Source organism: Silurus aristotelis (genome assembly GCF_946808225.1).
Source record: "Silurus aristotelis genome assembly, chromosome: 25".
Classification (NCBI taxonomy): domain Eukaryota; kingdom Metazoa; phylum Chordata; class Actinopteri; order Siluriformes; family Siluridae; genus Silurus; species Silurus aristotelis.
Window position 1 is genome coordinate 8258335 of NC_139598.1, and position 24727 is coordinate 8283061.

The 24727-nt window shown below is 38.6% G+C and overlaps 1 protein-coding gene across 4 annotated transcripts; it reads left to right on the forward strand.

The window, feature by feature from the left end:
* The first annotated feature begins 1216 nt into the window (after positions 1-1216).
* Positions 1217-23094, forward strand: topbp1 (DNA topoisomerase II binding protein 1). Of its 4 annotated transcripts, none has more exons than XM_083529806.1 (28): positions 1217-1481; positions 3995-4094; positions 4503-4637; positions 4853-4996; positions 6611-6792; positions 8680-8873; positions 8972-9151; positions 9254-9417; positions 10399-10562; positions 10750-11000; positions 11597-11901; positions 13205-13377; positions 14083-14294; positions 14411-14727; positions 15122-15319; positions 15413-15528; positions 15777-15900; positions 16388-16549; positions 16659-16752; positions 16844-17039; positions 17381-17604; positions 17827-17969; positions 18584-18701; positions 19776-19939; positions 20134-20262; positions 20370-20459; positions 21575-21736; positions 22554-23089. In XM_083529806.1, the coding sequence occupies exons 2-28, from the start codon at positions 4008-4010 to the stop codon at positions 22701-22703; spliced, it is 4578 nt and encodes a 1525-aa protein (XP_083385932.1). In that variant the 5' UTR covers positions 1217-1481; positions 3995-4007; the 3' UTR covers positions 22704-23089. The 4 variants fall into 4 exon arrangements, 3 of the variants coding, with proteins under 3 accessions (XP_083385932.1, XP_083385931.1, XP_083385933.1); XM_083529805.1 differs by having other exon boundaries at positions 1250-1481; positions 9251-9417; positions 22554-23094; XM_083529807.1 differs by having other exon boundaries at positions 1250-1481; positions 9251-9417; positions 18590-18701; positions 22554-23092.
* Positions 23095-24727: the final 1633 nt, after the last annotated feature.

Sequence of the window (24727 nt, forward strand, 5' to 3'; positions counted from 1 at the left end):
CACGCAAATGACACATCACTACCCAGTCCAGTTAAAGTTCCTACCATTCTGAGGGTGGAGGTGACAGCTTGCTTTAGGACATCCAGTGGCACATGCAAACTAAATATGGCATTCCTTCACTCTTTGGATGGTCAACCAAAAAAAAAAAAAAAAGAAGAAAATGCATATATATATATATATATATATATATATATATATATATATATATATATATATATATATATATATATATATATATATATATATGACTGCTTTGAGTGGTGTGAGTGGTTTTGGTTCTAAAATCATAGATTCAGCTGAGTCATGTCTGATGCCATTTGTCTGTAGGTCTAGATTACCTCAGGCAGCTGTCTGCAAACTCTATTATTCTTATTAGTCATCATCCCCGATGGGTTTCTGTAACTAGACACTTTAGATAACACTCTAAATGAGGTTTATAATCTGTTTACTGTTTGTGTACTGGCAATGCTGAGCAGGGATTGTCTAATCCACAGGCTGCTTCCTTAAAAATGGTCTTTCCTTAGACAACAATGACATTGAACATTGCTTAATGACAAAACAAAAGTTATCCAGATGATATTCACCACCACTTACTGCTAGAAAAGATGAAATAGAACTTGTTTTTGGGATGTAACTGAATATGAATACAGTATTTCGATTCATGCATTCTAAATAAATACAAATATTGATATGGGTTCCAGCTTCCAAAGTATTCCTTTGGTCCACCTTTTGTGTTTTGTTTCAACTTAAAAACATGCTTAAAAAAATGGCCTTTTCCCCCGCCACTCCATATAACCCAGACTGACACACACACACACACACACACACACACACACACACACACACACACACACACACACACGCAAACACACATATATATTTTCCCAATTGGGCATAGTGATGGGATTTAATATTTAAGAACAAAAGAAAAAACAAAACAAAACAAGTGTAGAATGTAAAATTGTAATGTAATGTAACTGTAAAATGATATTTGTTGTATATTTTGTGGATATATTTTTGTTGTATATATTTTTTTTCTAGCAGCCTATATTATTTTTCTTCATTTTTTCCTATGGGTCATAGTGGTAGGGTTTAACATAAAACAAAAAACAAAAAACACACCTGTGGCATTGGGTTACACTTTTATGCGCCACATCTGACTGAAACAGCCTGCACTGGCGCCTCAGGACGGTGTAATGCAACTCCGTGCCGCTTAGTGGCAGTAAATGCAACTAAAAAAATGTACAACCTTATTTTTTAACAGAAGAAGATCAGGATGTTTTGTTTCATGGCGCGAAGGCGACCGGGCCAGTCCTACTTACATAAATAATAACATTTCATTTTTTCAATTTACTGCGTGACAGGAAACTAAAGCCTTTTAAATGCGTATGTGTAGACACTGGCTTAGTGAGTGGCGGTAGTTAGCTGAGGGGCTAAAAGGCGCTCGCGCTTTTTAGACTACCGACAGTGAAGATTTTTCGGTAAGCTCTTGGATATGCATATTAATATTAATATTTCTCAAAGACTCTGATTTCATTGTCATTTTTTGGTTAGTTTGTCGATAATTTTATAGCTAGTTTCAGCTTGTCAAGATACAATACAAAACTTAGTAGTTAGCGAAGATTTGTGGTTGAATCCCAACCGGCTAGTTACTATTAGTGCACTTGATCCAGTCAGGGGGCATCTGGGATTCAGTCCCACTTTGGAAACTAGTTAAATAACATTTTATTGGCTGCACTGAACAGTTTATAGTACATATTCACATGTACACTAATTGTATCATTAGTGTTCCCCCCCCCTATATAATCAGTGTATGGCTTAGCCGTTGTTGCTGATCCCAAATTTCATCTCCTTTCTGCTCTGCCACATCTCAGGTGATGTGTTTATAAATCTATCCCAATCAGCACCACTTTCATTCATCTGCAGTATGCATTTAATTCTGGTCAGTATCATAGTGGATCTATTATAGGAACAGTGATAGATCCTGGGTAGGATTTCAGAATTTGAACATGTTTTTGAGATGCAGAAGGAAACCGGAGAACCCGGAGGAAAGGCAGGTAAACACTGTGAAAACATGCAGTAACCCATGTGACCAGCTGCAGAGTGCCAACAGTGAAATGTATTGATATTGAAAGAAATTCGTTTAGAATAAGGAAATCTGTCCTTTCAAATTCCCATTTGATTTTTCAATTCAGTTCAGCATTAACCAGGCGTGTGTAGAGCACACTGAGTGAAGAAAAGAATGCAAGCAGGGTGGAGAAGAGTGGCAGGAGTGATTTGTGATAGAAGAGTATCTGCAAGAGTGAAAGTTTATAGGACTGTGGTGAGACCTGCGATGTTGTCTGGTTTAGAGACAGTGGCATTGAGTAAAAGGCAGGAGGCGGAGCTGGAGGTAGCAGAGCTGAAGATGTTGAGATTTTCATTGGGAGTGACGAGGATGGACAGGATTAGAAATGAGTTTATTAGAGGGACAGCGCATGGACGTTTTGGAGACAAGGTGAGGGAGGCGAGATTGAGATGGTTTGGACATGGGCAGAGGAGGGACATGGGGTATATTGGTAGGAGAATGCTGAGGATGGAGCTACCAGGAAGGAGGAAAAAAAGGGGAAGGAGGAGGAGGTTTATGGATGTGGTGAGGAAAGACATTCAGGTGGTTGGGGTGAAAGAGGCAGATGTAGAGGACGGAGGGGTATGGAGACGGATGATCCGCTGTGGCGACCCCTAATGTGAGAAACCGAAAGAAGTAGTAGTGTAGGGCACGCTGAGTTTTTGCCACACACAGCAGTTGTTAAACTTTAGAGTCTCTTACAGTGTTAGTTTTGGGAATTATGGGTATTAAATATATGAATATTGATGTTACTTGGCTGGTGGTCCAGGATGTTGGAAAAGGCTACAAAAGGGACTGATAATTTCGTATCAAAAGGATTTTTTACAAGACATGTTTCTTCGGTGCGATAGTTGTTCATGGTGGTAATAAGTGGTATCTAATAAGACCTAACCATTAACAAGACCAGGCATTGGTGGTCCATTTTTATTGATAAATGGTTAAAAAAAATATGAATACAATGAAGCCCATCTTCTAGGGTTTGAGAACTTGTTTTTGCTTCGTATTCACCCCATTCCAAAAAAAGAAACTGAGTTTGCAAGAAAGCTACAAAACAGCATTTAGTTTAATCTTTATTATCAAAATGATTTGTGGAGTGTTGCATCTTACACTTTGTTGTAGGCATCTTTTTCATTTAGTTCAGAAATTTAAGCTGATATGTGTGTGTATGTATGTTAGTATTAGATTTTTATCATGCCCAAAACGAAATGACTGGAGAAGTTTTCCAAACGACCTGCGAGACCCGTAATGTCTTTTCTGATCAGGGAAGAATCACACCGCACACAGAATGTGGCAAAATGTTCCTCTTCGTTTATTGCAGGTGGCAGACACGTTTTTATACACACAGGATGATACAGTCCACACACACACACGAACACGCACACACATATTGGGGAGAAAGACTGACCTAAAGTCGTTTTCCTGTTTAGACAAGAGGATATACCAGCCCGAGATGTGTGAGCCCAGATAAGACTCTCTGTTTACCTTACCGACTAACATCGTAAATATCCTATAGACACTGAACGGACAAAGGAATGTGTGTGAAACAGTTTTAACACTAACAGTTAGTTAGTTATTTATCAGTCTAGGATTTACTATTATGTACAGTTATAAATATATAAAACACATCAGCCCTCACCTGTGCACCAACCAGTTATGCTTCCAATTTTCAAGATTCTTTCTTCCCTGCTTTCATCAGAATAACTTCTAATGTGCTGACAAACTTAGTTAAATGTGCATAATTGCTTGTAATTCTGTTTTGATGAAGCAAAATGTTCATAACGTATGCAGTTCTTTGTGTCTCTCCATTACAGATCATCCAATGTTCATATGTTAATTCAATGTTACTTGTATGTTAATTTCATTTGTACTTTCTCTAATCTCGTCTAGGACTAAAGGCAGAATGTCCGAAGCGAGCCGCGATGTGTACATGGTGAAATTTGTTGAACGTAATGCACATAAAAGTGAGCTTGGCCTCAAGGCTTTTGAGGTACAGTAAATGTTTAATCTAATAGTAAATTTGTGGCGTGGCCTCTTTTTCTTCTTTAAAGGTGCTTTAAATATCAGAATTGGAAGACGGGGCATCCTGTAAAAGGGCAGGGTTCTGTATCAGCGTTATGTGTTTAGAGTGTGATCTCTGTTTGAATCTTTACAACATTAATAGAAAAATAATAAACTAGCAAGTTTGTAATTGTGCGAGGATGCACAGTGCAATGGATTTCACATTTGTAGCTTTGCTGCTGATTTTTCTTGTAGATACAGCTTCGTCCATTCAGCAGGATTTGTTATGCCTTTAAGGCTAAAAAACACATTTTTGTTAAAATTGTGAATGACCTAGTAATGGCTGAACAAATCAGTCGTTTGTGTTTTGCGCTTTATCACTCATCTCCATTTGAAGGCCATAGTGGAGCTGCAGTCTGAGAAATATGTGCAGACTATTGATGAAGAAGCCGTGCTGGAGTTGGAGCACAACGACAAGTCCTTGTACGTGTTCAGTGATTTCACCAGCGATGCATTTGAGCACTGCAGGAAGGTGCGTTCCTTTATCACACACTTCTTCACAGTCAAACTGGTTTAACAAATTCAGTAAAAGATGCATATAAAATGTATTATTTATGTTTGAAAGGTAAAATCCCTCAAGCACAAGTAATCCTAGAGTCACATAATAAGCAGCACACATGCCGTGGGAATTATTTTAAAACCTTTTTTTTTTTCCTTTTTTTTTTTAATGTGGTTTTTTTGTCATAGCTGGGATGCAGGATAGTGAGTCCTCTGGTAGTGCTGTTCTGCTTGCAGCAACAGCGGTGTGTTCCAAAGGCAGAACAGCCAGTTTACAACATGGCCATGGCTGATGTTACAGTGTCCTGCACCAGTCTGGACAAAGAAGCACGGGTAAGCACTGGACTCAACTTGCAACCTAAAACACTATCACTAAACACTCATTTCCTAGGATTTTAAACTCATTTAAACTAGGATCTTCTACTTTCGGCTGCTCCCATTACGGGTCGCCACAGCGGATCAACCCTCTCCACACCCCCCCTGTCCTCTACATCTGCCTCTTTCACACCAACTATCTGCATGACTTCCCTCACCACATCCATGAACCTCCGCCTTTCTAGTGGCTCCATCCTCAGCATTCTTCTATCAATATACCCCATGTCCCTCCTCTGCACATGTCCAAACCATCTTAATCTCGCCTCCCTCACCTTGTCACCAAAACGTCCTACATGGGCTGTCCCTCTAATAAACTCATTTCTAATCTTGTCCATCCTCGTCACTCCCAACATAGTAACATAAACATGTATAAAAGAAAAGAACAGTATCGACCCAGGGACTTTGCCATGTGTCAGGTGCAGAAGCTGGCTTCAAAACAGATACATGAGTGCTGCCAGCATTGCTTTAGATGTTACTGAAGCTGAAGGTCTGCTTCTCAGTACTCAGACCATACGCCACAAACTGCAAAAAGTCGGTTTGTTTTGCCGTCCCCCCTGAACGAAGCCTCTAATAAAGCTGGCTCACAAGAAAGCCTGCAAACAGTTTGCTGAAGACAACCTGTCCAAGAGCATGAATTACTGGAACATGTCCTGTGGTCTGATGAGACTAAGATACACTTGTTTGTCTCAGATGGCGTCCAGCATGTGTTGTGACGCCCTGGTAAGGAGCACCAAGAAAATTGTCTTGGCTACAGTCAAGCATGGTGGTGGTGGCATCATGGTCTGAGGCTGCATGAGTGCTGCTGGTACTGGGGAGCTGCAGTTCATTGAGGGAAACATAAATGTACAGTGACATTCTGAAACAGAACATGATGCCCCCCCTTTAGAACCTGGGCCAAACTGCATTTTTTAAAACACAATAACGACCCCATACACACCGCCAACATATATATTAATATATGAATTTACAAATATGTACAGTTATAATTATATGAGAACGATACTGAATGTAGAGTTTGGAGCTGAACTGCAGGTTGTGGATCAAACATGTTTTTGCATCATTTCCAGCTTAATGTTTTACTGTATAATGCCAACTGGAAGGTTTATACTAATTTAAAAGTTTTCTTTTTACATTTTTTGGAAGGAGTCTCCAGTATCAGTGCTGCTAAATCTGCTAAACCTGTAATTTTGTTTGGAAGCCCAGAAAAATCAGTTATTAGTTTATTAATAACTATTATTAATAACAGTTATTAGGATATATATTCATATATAACTTCATGGACACCGGGTGTAAATGAGTGATTCTCAAAGGTCTGTAAATTGTTATCTAGCAATTCATATCATATCATTATCAAGTTGTGACAGTTATTATTAAGTTCTCAAAGTCAGTTTAATTGAATAAGTTTAATGCAAACTTAATGTTAAGTAACTTTATGTTTAGGAATTAAGCTTGATGGCTCCATTAAAAAGCCTGATTATTGTTTTACATGTTTAAGTCTAATACTTGTAGATAAGCAGTCTAATGCTACAAAAATGTTGAAAACCTCAAAACAAATGATTTTGTGTCTTTTAGACAGAAGTGATGGACTTGGTGCAGCTGATGGGTGGGCGGGTCTACCGGGATCTCAACGTCTCTGTCACTCATCTGGTGGCAGGTGAGGTGGGCAGTAAGAAGTACCTGGTGGCAGCCAGCCTGCGGAAACCCATCCTTCTGCCAACCTGGGTCAGAGCATGCTGGGAGAAATCTCAGGACAGGTAGGACTGTATTTGTCATTATCTTCTTCTTCTTTCGGCTGTTCCCCTTTTGGGTTCGCCACAGAGGATCATCTTTCTCCATATTCTGCATCTGCCTCTTTCAAACCAACTACCTGCATGTCTTCCCCCACCACATCCATAAACCTCCTACTTGTCCTTCCTCTTTTCCTCCTTCCTGGCATCTTCATCATCAGCATTTTCCTACCGATACCCCATGTCCCTCCTCTGCACATGTCCAAACCATCTCAATTGGGCCTCTTTCACTTTGTCCCCAAAACGTCCTACATGAGCTGTCCCTCTAATAAACTTTTTTAATCCTGTCCATCCTCTTCTCTTCCAATGAAAATCTCAAAATCTACAGCTCTCATTCACACACATGTACTCTGTCTTATTCCTACTGACTTTCATTCATCTTCTCTCCAGCACGTATCTCCACCTCTCCAGGCTCTTCTCAACCTGCTCCCTACTCTCACCACAAATCACAATATTATCTGCAAACATCATAGTCCATGAAGACTCCTGTCTGACCTCGTCCGTCAACCTGTCCATCACCAATGCATACAGAAAAGGGCTCATAGCCGATCCTTGATGCAATTCCACCTCCACCTTAAACCAGTCTGTCGTTCCTACTACACATTTATCTGCTGTCACACTGTCCTCATACATGTCCTGCACCACCCTCACATACTTCCTCATCCAATACCACAACTCCTCTCTCGCCACCCTGTCGTATGCTTTCTCCAAATCTACAATGCAACTCCTTCTGACCTTCTCTTTACTTCTCCATCAACATTCTAAAAGCAAATAATGCATCTGTGGTGCTCTTCCTCGGCATGTATTGTACTAATGTTGCTCTCAGATGGTCACCTCTTCTCTCAGCCTGCCTTCCACTTCTCTTTCCCATAACTTCATGGTGTGACTGGTCAACTTTATTTCCCTGTGGTTACTGCAGGTCTGCACATCTCCCTTATTCTTAAAGATTGGTACCAGCACACTTCTCTATTCCTCAGGCATCCTCTCACCATCCTAAATCTTGTTGAACAATATGGTTCGAACTCCACTGCCATCTCTCCTAAACATCTCCATGCTTCTACTGGTACTTTTGCAAGACAGTACATCTACTGTAATCTGGTCCAACCGACTTTCCATTCTTATTTGCTGCTCTCACTTCCTCCTTACTAATCCTATCCACTTCCTGCTTCACTTCTCCACGTCATCCAACCTTTGCTCTTCTCATTTTCCTTGTTCATCCTCTGCTCAAAATACTCCCTCCATCTTCTCAACACCCACTCCTCATCTGTTAACACATTTCCATCTCCATCCTCTATTGCTCTAACTTGTAGCACATCCCTCCCAGCTCGGTCCCTCTGCCTGGACAATCGGTATAAATCCTTTTCCCCTTCATTAGTGTCCAACTTCTCATACAGCTTATATGCCTTTTCTTTGCTTTAGCCACATCCCTCTTCACCTTGTACTCCTGCCTTCTTTTCTCATCTCTTTTCTCGGGTCCCAATTCTGTTTTGTCAACTTCTTTCTCCTTATGCTTTCCTGCATTTTCTCATTCCTTCATCACGTCTCCTTGTCTTTCTTTCTATTTCCAGATGTCACACCAAGTACCTTCCTAACTGTCTTCCTTATCACTTCTGCAGTAGTTGCCTAATCATCCAGCACCTCTTCACCACCAATAAGCCCCATGTCTGACCTCTTCCCTGAATCTCACACTACAGTCTTCTTTCTTCAGTTTCCACCATCTTTTTCTTTTTTCATTCCTCACTCTCCTCCTCTTCTTCTTCACCTCCAAATCCATCGTACAGACCACCACATCTCTCAATACATTACAACTAACCAGATACATTGTTATAAGTTATATTCTTCCACCTCTTTCAGTTTGTTCCGGTACACAGATCTGCGTTCGGAGGATTACCAGTGCCCCTTTTTCAAAGGTTGCACTTTGTGTGTGACGGGTCTGTCCACTGTCGAACGTAAAGAAGTGCAGAGGCTGTGTGAGCAGCATGGTGGGAGCTACACTGGCCAGCTTAAGATGAACGAATGTACTCACCTCATTGTTAGCGAACCCTCAGGTGGTCTTCTGGATTTATTTATTTTTTCCTCATAAACAGTGTGTAGGTTTTTTCTTTTCCATGTTCTGGAAGAAATATATATGGGTTTGTAATTTCAGGTCAGAAGTATGAATTTGCAAAAAAGTGGAACGTGTACTGTGTCTCCATTCACTGGCTCTTTGACAGTATTGAGAAGGGCTTCTGTCAGGATGAGAGTCGTTATGCTGTCGAGAGAGAGGACAAAAGGAAGGAGAAACATGGCAGACCCAACACCTCCACTCCTACTGGCTCAAATAAGGGTGAGGATGGCAGAAAAACTGTTATTATTTTTTTTATTTCTTTGGCTGCTCTTTTGCTCTTTTTATGGGGGTGGTTTGATGGTGTTTTATATTTTGAAGCAGATGGACCATCTTTGCTTGGACTGAGTCATATCTCAAATGTCAGTATAAATGTCAATGAAACAGCCATGACAACTGCAACAATGAGCCGCATAGAGACCGCAGATCCAATTGACACTTTTGATGCTACCCTCTGTCCAGCAGATGACTTATTAGATGGCTGCAAGGTGAGTCTGGTCCTTTACAACTTGCTTTTGAATGTGTATATTGGTGTATAACTTTGTACTTTTTAACACTTTGAGTGCAGTGTGTCTGTCACTACTCGATCCGTACCTAAAACCCAATTTGTCAAGTCAAGTTTATTTCTATAACGCTTTCACAACAGGCATTGTCTCAAAGCAGCTTTACAGAAATCAACAGTTAAGGTGAATGGTGTGGGTTTATCCCTGATGAGCAAGCTGTGGCGACTGTGGCAAGGAAAAACTCCCTTAGATGTTATGAGGAAGAAACCTTGAGAGGAACCAGACTCAAAAGGGGAACCCATCCTTATTTGCACTCCACATGTGTGAAAACTCAGATCTTTTTGTGCGCATGTGTAAAATCGCTGCGACTACTTATCGCCGACGTTTTTATGACAATCTGACTATATGGATTCTTTCGTGTTTTATGTACAGCCACAAGAATTTCCCTTAAACTGAGAAATTCCTGACAATTCTCCATAACGAGGGAGTGAATGAAGGATGGAAGGAATAAGTTCATTTATGTATAAATAAATGGAATGAATAAATAAATAAATTTGTACCAATTGAATCGATTACTCAATGAAAAATTATATATATATATATATATGTAATAAAAAGTATAATATAATTGTAATTATTTTTTATTTTAACCAAGCAGGCATTTAATTTGTGTTTTCATTTAAGGTGTTCACAAACACCCCCCCCCCCGAATCATGAATATTGTGTACAGTTACACCAATCGTATTGTACATATGTTGTAAATAAATACAATTATTATATTCATTAAAATGATATAAATTCAATTTTTAAAGAAGGTTTTTATTCTGAATAACTTTTAGACTTTTGTTTAGATTAGTTGACTTTTGACTACAGTGTTGCTCCACCAGTATGTCTGAATGATCAGCACTGCTTGAAGTACATCACTCAAGCTTTAGACTGTAATGCGATTCTTTCTACATTCCGCAGCTGTATCTGTGCGGTGTAGTTGGGAAGAGGTTGGAGAAACTGCGGCGGCTGGTGAACTCTGCAGGAGGCCTGCATTTCAATCAGCTTGGTGAAGAACTTACACACATCTTGATGGGAGAACCAGACCAGGATGTCAAAAGCTTTCTCACCAAAGCGTCTCATAGGTCTGTCTAAATGTAGCTTAGAGGTTTGATAAAAAATTATGGCATTTTGGAGATTTTTTTTAATAAGGCAAGAATGTTTTAATAAAATGTACAATGAATGTAATTTGTTGGGTTTAATCCCCATATTTGGAACATTCATAATTAAGACTTGCATATATCAAACGCTTGCTTATGTATGTTGTGACAGGCCGCATATCGTCACAGTTCAGTGGCTGCTGGACAGTTTTTCTCGTGGCTCTCTGCTACCAGTGGAAAAATATTTCCACCCTTCATTCCTCCCACCTGCTCCAGCCCAAGTGGACATTCCCGCCCCACGCCCTGCTACCTCACACCCTTCTAGGCCTTCTTTTGCTGCCCCACCTGCCCCCAGCCCTAATCGACATGCTAGGGCTGAGGAAGAGTTACTTTCACAATATGTAGACAATAATCAGACTGTTGGTGAGTAGCTTCTACACCGTCCACATGATAAAAAGTTGCACTTTATACATGATCATTCAAGCCAGAGATTGTGAAGGAGCTGACTGGTGAATGCTCAGTGATTATGGATTAGATTAGATTTTTTGCAAACAGATGCCTGTTTGTCAGGGAGAATTTAGCTTTTAAGGCGTTACCGTGAGAAAAGGCAGATTCACATGTTAATCCAAACATAATATGTCTGATCTTTTCACATTGGACCAAAACGTTTTATGATCATCAGCTTCTACTGTAGCCTAATATCATCATTGTTTACTAAAGTATTTTAGGACTTATTTAAATGGGAATAAATTAGTTGACTACCAAATGAGTCATTACGCTTTCTTACAAAAGAACTGTACAATAAATATACTGTGAACAAAATCAGCAGATTTTGGCATATCCAGGTTGATGTATAATGCGTTATTTGTGTTTGGATATTAAAGAATATTAAAGTACACAAAACTAAATTAAACTTTAATTTTATAGGGAATTTTTGCATAACTACATTTCTATGGCTCATTATGTCTTTTTTTATTTTTATCTACTCCCCCCCCCCCCCCCCATCTGCCTTTCCATAGTGGAGAAACTTCCACCCGCAGAAAAGGAAAGCAAGACTTGTAGGTCTGAACTCCCAGTCCCGGATGTGCCAGGGCATGACTACACTGTAGCTGAATCCTCAGAGGGAGGCATGTTTATTGGAAAACGTTTCCTCCTTGTAGGTTTTGATACAGAAGCAGAGGCACAGCTCTCAATGCTGGTTGTAGAGAACTATGGAAAGGTTCTGGTCGGCCGTTTCAGAGGTGTGGCCGATTATGCCATTGTTCCTCTGCTGGGCTGTGAGGTGGAGGCCACAGTGGATGAAGTGGTCACCGAGACCTGGCTGGTGAGAAGGCAAAAAAATGTTTGGAAATATGCAGTGATCAAAAAATGTTATACAATGTATTTTTTTGAAGGAACAATTTACAGAGGATTTAGGATTATATTAAACTCTTTATAGAATTATAATTTATACTGATGTACTAACTGTTCATACTTCTAGATAAAAAAAACTTTCATTGGCAGTAATAATCAGATGACATGTTTGGGATTTGCAAAATGCTGAGAAAGAAAGGATCTGCCCACGATCTAAAGCAGGGGTGTCCAGATTACAGCCCGTGGGCCAACTGCGGCCCTCCATTCATTTTTAATATCAAAGTCTATAAATATGATGGTCTAAGTCCCTCATATAATATTTGCGCTTGAATGCATTATACTTCTAAGTTTCAACACTAGGTGGAGCTACTGTCTTGAACAAGGCAGCACCTCCACAACGCAACAATCAAAGAAAAAATTTGCTCAGGGTCAGCAGAAATGGCAGAACCAAAGAGAAGTGCCAATCTGAGGCTGTCACTGAGAGAAATACCTGCCAACCTTTTTTGTAAAAAAATGTAACAAAATGAAAATCTCCTAATGGAGAGTTGTGATGGAGGCTATTTTTCAATGATCAAAAGTAATTTACCTTCATTTGATTTATTGGCCCAAACCTTCATATATTTTTCTGTATGTGGCCCTCAGGAAAAAGATTTTTGGACACCCTTGATCTAAAGCATACATCAGTCAAGAACAGTGAATGTAGTGTTATGGCTTCGGTTTGCTTCTGGAACAGGTTCACTAATGTAGCTGATGTAACTCATGTCGGTATCAACCGAATACATTTAGAAGCCTACAGAACATTACAGACATTCTTGTACAATTTATAGAGAAATGCATCTGGTCTAATCTGTATAGGAGCTTCACCATGCAGCAAGACAACGACCAACACACTGCCAGCATAACAGTGAATTTTATCAATGGGGAAAATTTAAGACAGTCCAAGTCAATTTAGACCACAATTTGATTGATCATGTATCTCTTGAAGAGCAGGCTGTAGGGTGAAACCCCTGAAACAAACAACAAACGAAACAAGCTGAAAACAAAGAAAGAACACAACAGTGTGTTGTGCGATTAATGTAGTTATTGCAAGATCGTCACTATCATGAAATAAAAATGCTGAAATTCTGCCCTATTGCCTCATGTTCATCATTTTAGCTCAATCCCAAATTGCAATTCCAATAGTTTTGAAAGGGACCACGTTTGTGCTGCGATCGTGTGTTTTCTAAGCGTTTTGTTTTGTTTTGTTTTGTTCTGTAAATTTCCTACATTTTCAGGCAATGTGTGTGGAGAAGCAGTGTATTCTGCCAGTATCATCTCATCCATTGTTCACCCCAGTCGTGGTAAAGGAGGGCTGCTCTCCTCTTCGAGACTGCGTGCTCTCAGTTAGCCAGTTTACGGGAGCAGAAAGAGAGTCTCTCATTCAGCTTGCGAGACATCTAGGAGCAAGGTGAGGAGACACACAGCATAATTGTAACATGATACCTGTAAGACAAAGACTCTAATGGCTCAACATCCATAGGCGTTAAAATATAAACAAATTTGATGTGTAAAATTTTGTACCATACTGGAATTTTGGTCAGATTGTGTTGATTATCTGTAACATCAGTTTTGAGAGAAGTCACTCTATTTTAGTTAATACAGGCTTTTACAGTTAGTGTGCTGTTCCATTATCATTCATATATTATGTGAACTCATTCACAGAAAGTTGTCTGTCCGGACTTCCACAATTATCCAAACTTAGAAATACAAATATTTGAAACAGTAAAAAGGTGTGATTTAAAAAATAGAGTTGATGAGATGAAATGTTTTGTAAAGTGTTTAAGATTCATGTAAAGAGTCTCCAGTGACAGCTAACTGTAAAAGTCAGCCTAGGATAATCCTAAACTATTTGATAAGTCAATCTAAATAAATAAATATTTAAGTTAAAGTATTATGTTCATTAATAAATAATAGCTGTAATCATTGGGCTTTTGCTGTTGTAACCGAGAATTGGAAGTGACTCCATTCCATTTTTCAATTTTTCCAATAGTTGTTTTTTTTATCGTTAAGACAAATGGTTTTTGCAGTTATTTCAACCTCAGCATATTTTTCTTTTATTTATACATTGTTTATTACACTGCAGTCTACTTGTATTCCCTCTGCCTCACTGCAGCGTCCAGGATTATTTTGTGCGCACTGCTAATCAGAGGAAAGGCATGCTGGCTAGCACTCACCTTGTTCTGCAGACTCCTGAGGGCACTAAGTACCAGGCAGCACAAAAATGGGGGCTGCCTGCTGTGACCATACGCTGGATCCTAGAGTCTGGCAGAACCGGAAAACATGCCGAGGAGTCACGCTATCTGGTGGATCTGCCGCCATCTCCTGGTCAGAAGACAAAACTCAGATCTAGGTTTTAAAACAAGATGAAGCGGTCTGTCTGTAGACTGCCCCCTTAACATCATTCTAAGTGTGTGATTGTTGTTGTTTTTTTTTTCCCACAGAGCACAGCGAGGGCAGTTTCATTGGCGCATCTCAGAAAGTAGCAGTCCCTCCTGTGGCTGTGCGTCTTTCTCCAGAGATTCCTTTGCTTGGCCCACAAAGCAGCGCTTCTGTAACACCGTTGGACACGGGCCGTCTGCAGAGCCGCATCGTCCACTCCGTCCTCCGCAAAATGAAGAAAGGTGAGGAGGGGGAGGTGAAGGTCACGACCCCGGCTCAGGAAGAAAGCAGAGGGAGCTTGCAGAAAGAGCTTCATCTTGACACGCCGTCTCGCTTCCTCAGTCGAGACAGGCTTTTTGGACCTTCATTTAACATCAAGGTCAGTAATGACCTCTCAAACAATTCTAGTGACACAATTCTGTTTAGGTAGTCGTTAATTTTTTAATAACCTTGTAAAATAATAAACAGTAAAAACTACTTAAATTTTTATATTTATGATTAACATTTCATCTTTTTATGCTGAAATTCTGTGCTTGCTTCTAAGAAAACTTTCAGTTTGTGTCAGTTATTAAGGCAAGTGCACATACAAAACCAGTTTTTTGTTAATCCTATGACTATTAATATAAATATGATGTGTTAAATAAGTTAATAGATGCTGAATGCAAAATAGATAACCGGAATTGGACATGTATTTATCAGAATTCAAATAGAGTTTAAAGACCTGTTCAGAATGAGGTGAATAAGTCACCTGTGTGTGTGTGTGTGTGTTACAGGATGTGTATGACCATTTAGAAACACCTGGTAATAAGCCTCACCAAGATGCGGGAGCGGAGACTCCCCTAAGTGAGGTGATCGAAAGGAATTTAAAGGCGGCTGTGGCCAACAGCAACCGTAGTCATGTCATGAGCCTGGCTGCTCTGACTGCAAGTCCTCAACTGACCAAAGAGGCGGAACCTAAGATACCTGAACAGGTAAATGCCACTTTGTTAATGCGTTTGTTAATGCAACTGAATCTGAAGTTTGTTAAGACTGAATCTAAATGAGTGTATCTGTGCATTCTGTAGGTAGAGGAAAAACCTTCAGCGCCACTTGCCAGAGTGGTGGTTTGTGTGAGTAAGAAACTTAGCAAAAAACAGAATGAGTTAAATGCAATGGCGGCATCCCTCGGAGCAGACTTCAGGTATATATCAAATGTTTTTGGCCTCCACAGTGTTCTTTATTATTTGCAAGTGGCCTGTCTGACATAATTCCAACAGATATCAGAGATCAGTATCGTGTAAAAAATAAATATATAGTGTGTGTGTGTGTGTGTGTGTGTGTGTGTGTGTGTGTGTGTGTGTGTGTGTACACATATATTTAATATTGATATTGTGCTTTTTTTTCTCTTTTCAATCTGTGATTATAAAACCTGTAATGTGTGTGTTGAAGGTGGTCTTGTGATGATTCGGTCACCCACTATATCTATCAGGGTAAAGTTGGAGACAACACTAAAGAGTACAGGGGAGTGAAGGAAAGAGGCCTGCACATAGTGTCCCAGCACTGGCTGCAGGCGGTGCGTGGACATATACACACTGTTGTGCTCTGTGTTTAATTATATGTATGCATACATTGTGTGTGTGTGTGTGTGTGTGTGTGTGTGTGTGTGTGTGTGTGTGTGTGTGTGTGTGTGTGCGCGCGTTTTTAATTATATATTTTGTATCTTAACGTTATCCTTTCCAGTTCGTCAGATTCATCTTGTGCTTTTGACCAAATGAACCATATCAGTTACATAACATGCAAAATGATCCATTTAGCAAAGTAAGCTTATTAGGAATAGTTAGCAGTCGCTGTCCCACTCTGTATGCAGTTGTGACTAGATGTTAATATGCTTGCAGTTGTTTATATGGCAGCACATCAATATAGAACAGTGATTAAACTGACTGAAACTATCTGTGCATTCAACGGTCTGAAAACACACCTTACAATCAGTATATAGTGTGTACCATAATATATATAGTGAAACATATATATTTATATATCTATCTACAATGTCCCTACAGTGTACAGAGGAGCAGAAACGAGTGCCTGAGTCACTCTACCCTTTCACCTTTAACCCCAAAAGGAGCCTAATGCTAAGCCAAGTGACGGACAGCAACCAGAAATCTCCTCCCCTGTCTACAACCCGCTCCAGTCTCCGAGCTCTCAACGATGATGACACACTGGTACGAGTCCCTACATCTCTGTACATTCTCTTTCACGCTTTGTTTTCATGTCTGGCACTTGTTCACCGTTAAGAAAGGGTTATAACGTGGATTTTTTTTTTCTCTTTAGATGAGTACTGAGGACATAACAGCAGACATTTCTACTCCTCAGAAAGAACCTGCAGAGAAAGAACAGGAACAACTGACCAGCAGCAGCAGGAAAGGTGCTTCTTTCGATAACTTTTTACCACTTTTATTAATAATTTTGCTGCTTTATTTTTTACACATTCCCTCATGTTCATGTGACTTTCTTAGACCTCACAGAAACTTTAGAAATGAGGGAGAACTTGCAGAGGCAGCTACAGGAGATTATGTCCGCCACAAAGCTGACCAGTGGTCGACGAGCCTCCTCTAGATTGGCCCGAGTGGGTTCAGATGGTCTAGACTCCCCCCACACACCAGAGATTTTGGGCCGAATGGGGAGACGCAGCAGGACGCTGGAGGCCTTACGGTACACGCATGCACTGCAAACAAACTGCACTTTTATGAAACCAGTCATTTTGCCTTAACCCTTATTAACAATGCATTGCTTGAAAGCTCAGTGTATATAACGTCATAATGTTGTGGTGGTCATACAGGATTGTATTGGTGTTTTGCATTGTTTTAAATGCGTGATATTTTAATTATTTTATTGCATTAAAATGAATGCTTTATAAAAAAGACCTTGACAAGACCAGTCATTTCATCATGATCAATACTAGTAATTTATATTTTTATGTAGCTCAGCGGTTAAGATTCTAGGTTACTGAAAATAAAGGATGATCAGTTGTATTGTTGATTGTGTGTGTTTAGCATGTCCCGTCAGGCTGCGGTGGATGTGAACACAGAAGCGTCTCAGAGTGAGCAGATAGTGTGGGACGACCCCACGGCGAGAGAGGAGAGGGCGAAGCTGGCTGATAACCTGCAGTGGCCGGGCAGCCCTTCCCAACATTCAGAGCCTCTCGCCATCCTCCCTCCACCACACACTGATCAAAATGCCCGTGACACCATGACTGACTCTGAACTGGTGGAGATGGGTGAGGAGAGAGCATGTGTGCAGGGACGCATGAAAAAATAGTGTGCTTGTTTTGTCTATCTGAAGGAGTAATGAATTCAGTTATGCTCAAACTGTATATTGTCTAAAAATGTCAGACTTCAGCAATTTTACAGTTTTAGGCTTTTTGATAGTAGAGTTGCATAGGTTTTAAGTTCTGTATCAATTATATTTAAACATGTATTTTTGTTGTTTGTCACCTCAGCTGCCTGTGATGTAATAGAGGAGCACATGAAAAGGACGGTAACGGCATCAAGGGTTAACACTGAACATAAAGTAGCCAGAATTTCTGAAGCTCCTAGCACTGCTTTTCTCAACTCCAGAGCTTCAATGCCATTTGAGCTACAGGTACACAGTTAGTGAATCAATCAGTTATTAATTCTCTTTACACCTGGTTTCAGTTTAGTTTGACACCAATGAACTGCTACAATATCTTTGTTTTGATTGAATAAATCCTTTTTTGACAAAAGACTATTTACTTTGCATTAGTGTATGTTTTGTAGCAGACACAAGCCTGTAATCATGCACTTATATATTTAGTATAACCATGCGATTGTGAGCGCAATATTTCTTTTTAAATAAAGTGCTTTATAAACAAGAAATAGTTATCAAGAAAAGTGATGTTTTGGATGCAAAAGTTCTCAATGTTCTGTTTGTTTTTGCTCCGTTAGTGAATATAGATCAACAAGCCATAATCCTGTATCCTGTTGGCAAAGCTTGTTCACACTACTTGGCATTCTTTTATTTATAACCGATGAGCTTGTTAATATTTTCAAGCCAAAAAGTCCTGAAAAAGAATCATTTTCCATGTCTAATGATGTCACAAACAATATTGTAGTAACATTGTAACTGAGCAGTTCTGGAATCTTGTGGAACAAAGAGATTAAATCAATGAGTGAAAAAATCTGACTTCTGGATCCTTTTGTACTACAAACTGTGACACTGATTAACTTTCTCTCCAGATTGAGGAAGAAGAAGAAAGTGAGAAGAAGGTGGTGAAGAAGGAGCCTCCACGCTTCCAGCTGTCTTCACTTAACCCACAGGAGCGCATTGATTACAGTCACCTCATAGAAGAGCTGGGTTAGTATACTAGAGAATACAATTGTATTTTGTATACTAATATAATTTATAAACTACTATAAACTAAAGAGTCATTACTAGGGTTGCAGAATTCCAGGAATTTTCAAGACTGAAATCTTTCCATAGAAATAAACGGGAATGAATAGTAATAAACTGGGAATTTACTTAATTGACAGTTAGCCAATAACTGGGAACTTAAATGTAGTTGAAAAAAAAAATCTTAATTTGGTTAAAACAACCATATGTAATGCAATTTCAGTTAAATTTCTACCCTCATATATTCATCAATCACACACTTACTGTAGGACCATTGAGGCCACACACCCTACATGCACTGCCTTCCTCCATATAATAACAGATCATTTCCTGAATCCTGCACACAAAAAAATGTCTTGGCGATTATTCACATAATTACATAAATATTACATAAATTTATGTTTAAACTTTTTGCTGTGTGTAAGCTATTGTGCAACAAAATTCTACTAACAATTAAATCAGTCAAAACCTTTTTTTTTTTTTTTTAATCTGTATTAGTTTGCTTGCATGTCAGCTTATGACCAAACAAAATGTTTATATTTGTTTGTATATGGTACCGTTTATATATTTGCTTAAATTTTTTGATTAATTCCTTTAAATTCCCCTGCTAAGTTGCCAATTTGGAATATTTCCAGAATTCCCCTGACAAAGTTCCTATGGAAAGTTTCCGGCAATTTACCAGATATTATACGCCCATTTGCAACTCTAGTCACTAGCAGTGTGTTTATCCTTACATTTGTACACATACAGTTTATCTTGGGAGTGTCCATTCCTCAGTTTGATTCCAACAGTGCAATGGATTGTAATAAAAATATGTACATGATGCACCAACAGAGACAATAACAGGAGAGGATAGCGAATATTCCAACATAATTTGGAGTTATTGATATAATTTGTCATTTTCTGTAGTCATAGAAAGAATTGACTTGTCATTTCATGAATTGCTTGATTTATATTTCGTTACATTGCACGTTACTTTTATCGCTATCTGCTCATCACACAAGATAATAAAAACAACAAAAAATATATATTTTGCAGGTGGTATCTTACTAGAAAAGCAGTGTTTCGACCCCAGTTGTACTCACATCATTGTGGGTTATCCACTGAGGAATGAAAAATACCTGGCAGCCATGGCAGCTGGCAAATGGATCCTTCACCGCTCGTACCTAGAAGCCTGTCGTGCTGAGGGACACTTCATACCAGTGAGTGCTCTCTCAGCTACACAAGCATGCGCACACAGTGTTCTTGTCGACATTCAATTAAGCCAATATTCAGAATACGTTCAGTGCAAATATGAGATTTTTATAACCGCTCTAAAAGCTTACTACAAATAAATGTTTTGAATGATTGTTTTTTGTTTTATTTTGAAGAACAAAACAATTTGTGTTTCTTTTAGGAGGAGGATTATGAATGGGGTAGCCACTCTATTCTGGATGCTCTTCCCTCTATAAACTCCCAACAGAAGAGACTGGCGCTAGCAGCTTTGCGCTGGAGAAAGTCTTTGCAGGGTCGCACAGAAAAAGAGGTTTAATCTCACACTTCCTTCCTCTTACCTGTTTTTTTTTGTTTTTTTTAAATACACACCAGATACTCAAACTCGTTTTCCATCGTATTCTTCAATTTGTTCTTTAGGGTGCATTTGGTGGCTGGACAGTGATGTTGAATATAGACCAGGCCAGAGATGCTGGATTTCGAAGACTGCTGCAGTCTGGAGGCGCAAAGGTCTGTTTCTGATTCAGTTCATCTTTATCAAGTCTGTACTGCATCTATGACTCATCATAATTGAGTAATGTAATGATAAAATTAAGATCACATTAGGTAGAAATTGAGCCCGTTTATAAAGTCAGTCTGTATGTAGGTTTTTTTATTGACAGCTTGTTGTTAAGGGTAAATTATACTGACTGTCAAACCTCAACAAGATACAGTGGATATAAAAAGTCTATACACCCCGGTAAAATGGCAGGTTTCTACAGTGTGAAAAATGAGATCAAGATAAAGAATTTCAGAAATTTTTCCACCTTCAATGTGACCTATAACCTGTACAACTCAATTTACAAACAAAGCAAAATCTTTATTTTTTTCTAGTTTTGGCGGAAGTTAAAAAAAACTATAATAATGTGGTTGTATAAGTGTTCACACTCTCTTATACCTGGGAATGTGGCTATGTTCAGCAATCGCATCCAAACTCATGTTAAATAGGAGTTAGTACACACCTGCCATTATTTAAAGTGCTTCTGATTCACCCCAAATAAATTAAAATTAAAATTCAGCTGTTCTAGTAGAAGAAGTGGATGTGTAGACTTTTTATATCCACTGTACATGCATCTATAATATAGAGGTAATTGTTTAAATACTAATGGAAATTATGTAAATAAAATATTTATGTATTGCATACGTCTTTGTCAGGGATTATTTCGACATTCAGTATCAAGCAGTGATGTTAGAAAAGAGTAGTCGAGTTTGGGGGGCTGGAATCAGTTCACACCAAGACTTGATTTTAATTGCCACAGACTTTGATTACACTTTTCAGTGACTTCTTTCAGGAACACACACACACACACACACACACACACACACACACACACACACACACACACACACACACAGCTCTTAGTCTGCCTCCCTCTCTTCCTAAAGCTTTTTTTTTTTCTCTTTTTCTTTCCTGTACACTAAACCTGACAACACTTATTAGTCAAAAACCACCATCAGCTGGGAACATGGTGCCTTTGGTGGCAAATACCCACATTTCCAGTTTAGCAAAGGAATCCAAGTAGTTCATTTTTTTATTTTAATTTATTCTAAAAAGTTTTACATTCTAAATCTGCGTCTTTACACAGGTATTGCCAAGCCCATCTCCCTCTCTGTATAAGGAAACCACTCATCTCTTTGCCGACTTCAGCCGACTGGGACCAAATGATGTGAGAGTGGATGTGGCTGAAGCCATGGGTTATGGCGTTAAATGTCTGAGGCCCGAGTACATTGCTGATTACCTCATGCAGGTCAGAAATTTAGTTTCCAGGTTATACGTGACAATCTTTTTTGCATCATATTTTATATTTACCCTACTAAACTTTGCATTTAAATCAAGTATTATCTCATATTTTTCACACCTGCAAGACATTCTGCAGTTTTTCAGGTTAATAAAAATGCAGCCATAATCTTCATATTAGCACCCAATAAACTAGCTGTCGAACTCCCTATTACCTGGACATTTAAATTCTTTATAATAAAACAAAATCTCTAAAACAGATTGTTTGGTTCTAAAATCTGATCAGTATTTATTTTATACACTGCAAAACAATGTTGTTCTCGCAGACAGCAAAATTGAATGTAGTCGTTATATTGAATGTCATCTATTTAGTATTTCCTATTTTCCTTCACTAACAAGCAAAATAAACTTCAATTAGATTTATATTATCAAGTCATAATATGAAATTCCAAAAATATTTGCTGGTCAACATTTGAGATATTTTCACTCTATAATTTTGGCAGTGTGAGTTATCAGAGTAACACAATTCCTTCAGGTTACACTTTACAGTTTTGTCCTTAGAACACCCTAATTTTGTACCAGTGTGGTTGCTTAGCAACTAAATCTACTACTTCAAACAGTGTTGCATGGTGGGAAATTAGTTTTGGGTTTTTGCTGTATTTTTTTAGTAAGCCATTTAACACCATGTGCTGCAATGCTCATCATATTTCGAATGGATTTTTGCCAAAGAACGTCTTAACCCATGCTAATGCCTTTTCATGACTGATTGCTTTATTAAGAGTCTGAGGAAAGCTTTAATTGTTGCTTCTTCACTTTTCCCTATTCAGGAACCCTCACCACCAGTGGATGCGTATTATCTTGTCGGAGCAGCGGCGAACGAGATTCCTGAGAACTCGCACCAAGGCCAGAACACCCCCTCACGCAAGCGCAAGGCCTCAGGGGACACGTCCGCCGTGAAGAAGAGCAGGGTTAGGTGAAATCGTTTTTTAGCTCAGATAGGTCAGTTAAATGTGAATTCGAACTCTTAATCTAATTATATACTTGTTTTTGTTTAATGAAAATAAATGCACTTCTACTAATTAAAAAAAAAAAGGAAAAAAGTGTGTCTGTGAATATCTTGGTCCTGCACAGAATTTAACATGAAGTCCACCAACGAAAGGATCAGACTTGCATAGAAACAAGCACAGATTTAAATGGATGAAATGGCATTTTTCCATCTGATTTAATGAATCCAGGCTGTAATTTGAGTACAGTTGATATTTTAGCTCTATGGGGAAAAAGCTTGCACCTGCTAATCTCTGTGTGTCATATTCCTACTATAGAATGTGTCCAAATTTATGCAGGTGTTGCGAAAGTAAGTGAATAAATGCAAAGCTTTCTGTGAAGTACAACTATATTTTAGGAAAGAAAAAATATAAGAGAAGGAATTGAAAATGCATTTTGGTAAAAGCTGCATATTGAACATATACCAAATAAATGGTATAGTTGTATCAGTTTTGTTCTTGACAATTAACCATTCATAATCAAGAATGCTTGAACCCTTATATTTTTCGATCAAACACTAACCGTTAGTGACCCTAAATCAGTGTGCTGGGATGCAGCATGCCCTGTTGGCTGTCTTGTGGTGGATTGTATTTGTATTCGTTCATGGTAACAATGTGTATGCTGGCTTGACCTCAGCACTGTATGCTGGTTTAATGGTTCTTCTTCTTTTGGCTGCTCCTGTTAGTTGCCACAGGAGATCACCTCTCTATACTATATATCTATATATATATATATCTATATATCTATCTATATCTTTATATATATATATATATATATATATATATATATATATATATATATATATATATATATATATATATATATATATATATATATATATATATATATACTTATACTCTATATAATCAACCACCTGCATGTCTTCCCTGGTGGCTCCAACCTCAGCATCCTTCTACTGATATACCCCATGTCCCTCCTCTGCACATGATCAGACCCTCTCAATCTAGCGTCTTGTCTCCAAAACGTCCTACCTGAGCAGCTAACAAACTCATTTCTAAACCTGACCTTCCATTTCACTCCTAATGAAAATCAAGCATCTTTAACTCCGCCACCTCCAGTTTTTCTGTGCTACCTAAAGTTATGATGCATTTTAATATGTGACACATCATCATGGTGGAATCTGATGGCAGCCCGAGAAACACCGCGTGACATTTGCATTTATGTCATTTCTCAGATGCCACTTACTGAAGTGCTCTGACATCTTTATCATAAATACATTGCAGTGTTTTTTTTATTTATTTATATATATATATATATATATATATATATATATATATATATATATATATATATATATATATATATATATATATATATATATATATATAGACAGTGGGGAAAATAATAGTTTGATACCCTGATGATTTACCCCTTACAAAGAAATTAACAGTCTAGAATTTGTATGGTTGGTTTATTTTAACAGAAAGAAATAATCTAAAGAAAATCTAGAAAATATTATAAATTATATTATATATAAATTACTTTGTATTTGATCCAGTAAAATAAGTATTTGATCCTTTACCAACCAGCAAGAATTCTCCCACACACCCAAATTAGTCATGTCCCTTTAAGAAAGAACTCATATTATGAACTCATTATGCTTATAAAAGACACCAGTCACAGAATCAAACTTTTCCATTCAAACCTCTCCACCACCATGGGCAAGACCAAAGTGCTGTTAAAGGGCGTCAGGGACAAGATTGTAGACCTGCACAAGGCTGAAATAGGCTTGTATAAATAAGAAGAATAAAATGCCTTGTCCAATGAAGATTAAACTCAGTGCCCTAGACATAAAAGGAGTTCCTTTGTATTTTCATTTAACTCTGCTATATGGGGAATTGGTTGGAAGAAAGTTTGGCCTTAATTTTATTCTTTAACGTGGTATGTTGGCGCATACTTAACAGCAAATACAAACTTCCAAGTGATGCTCAGGGCT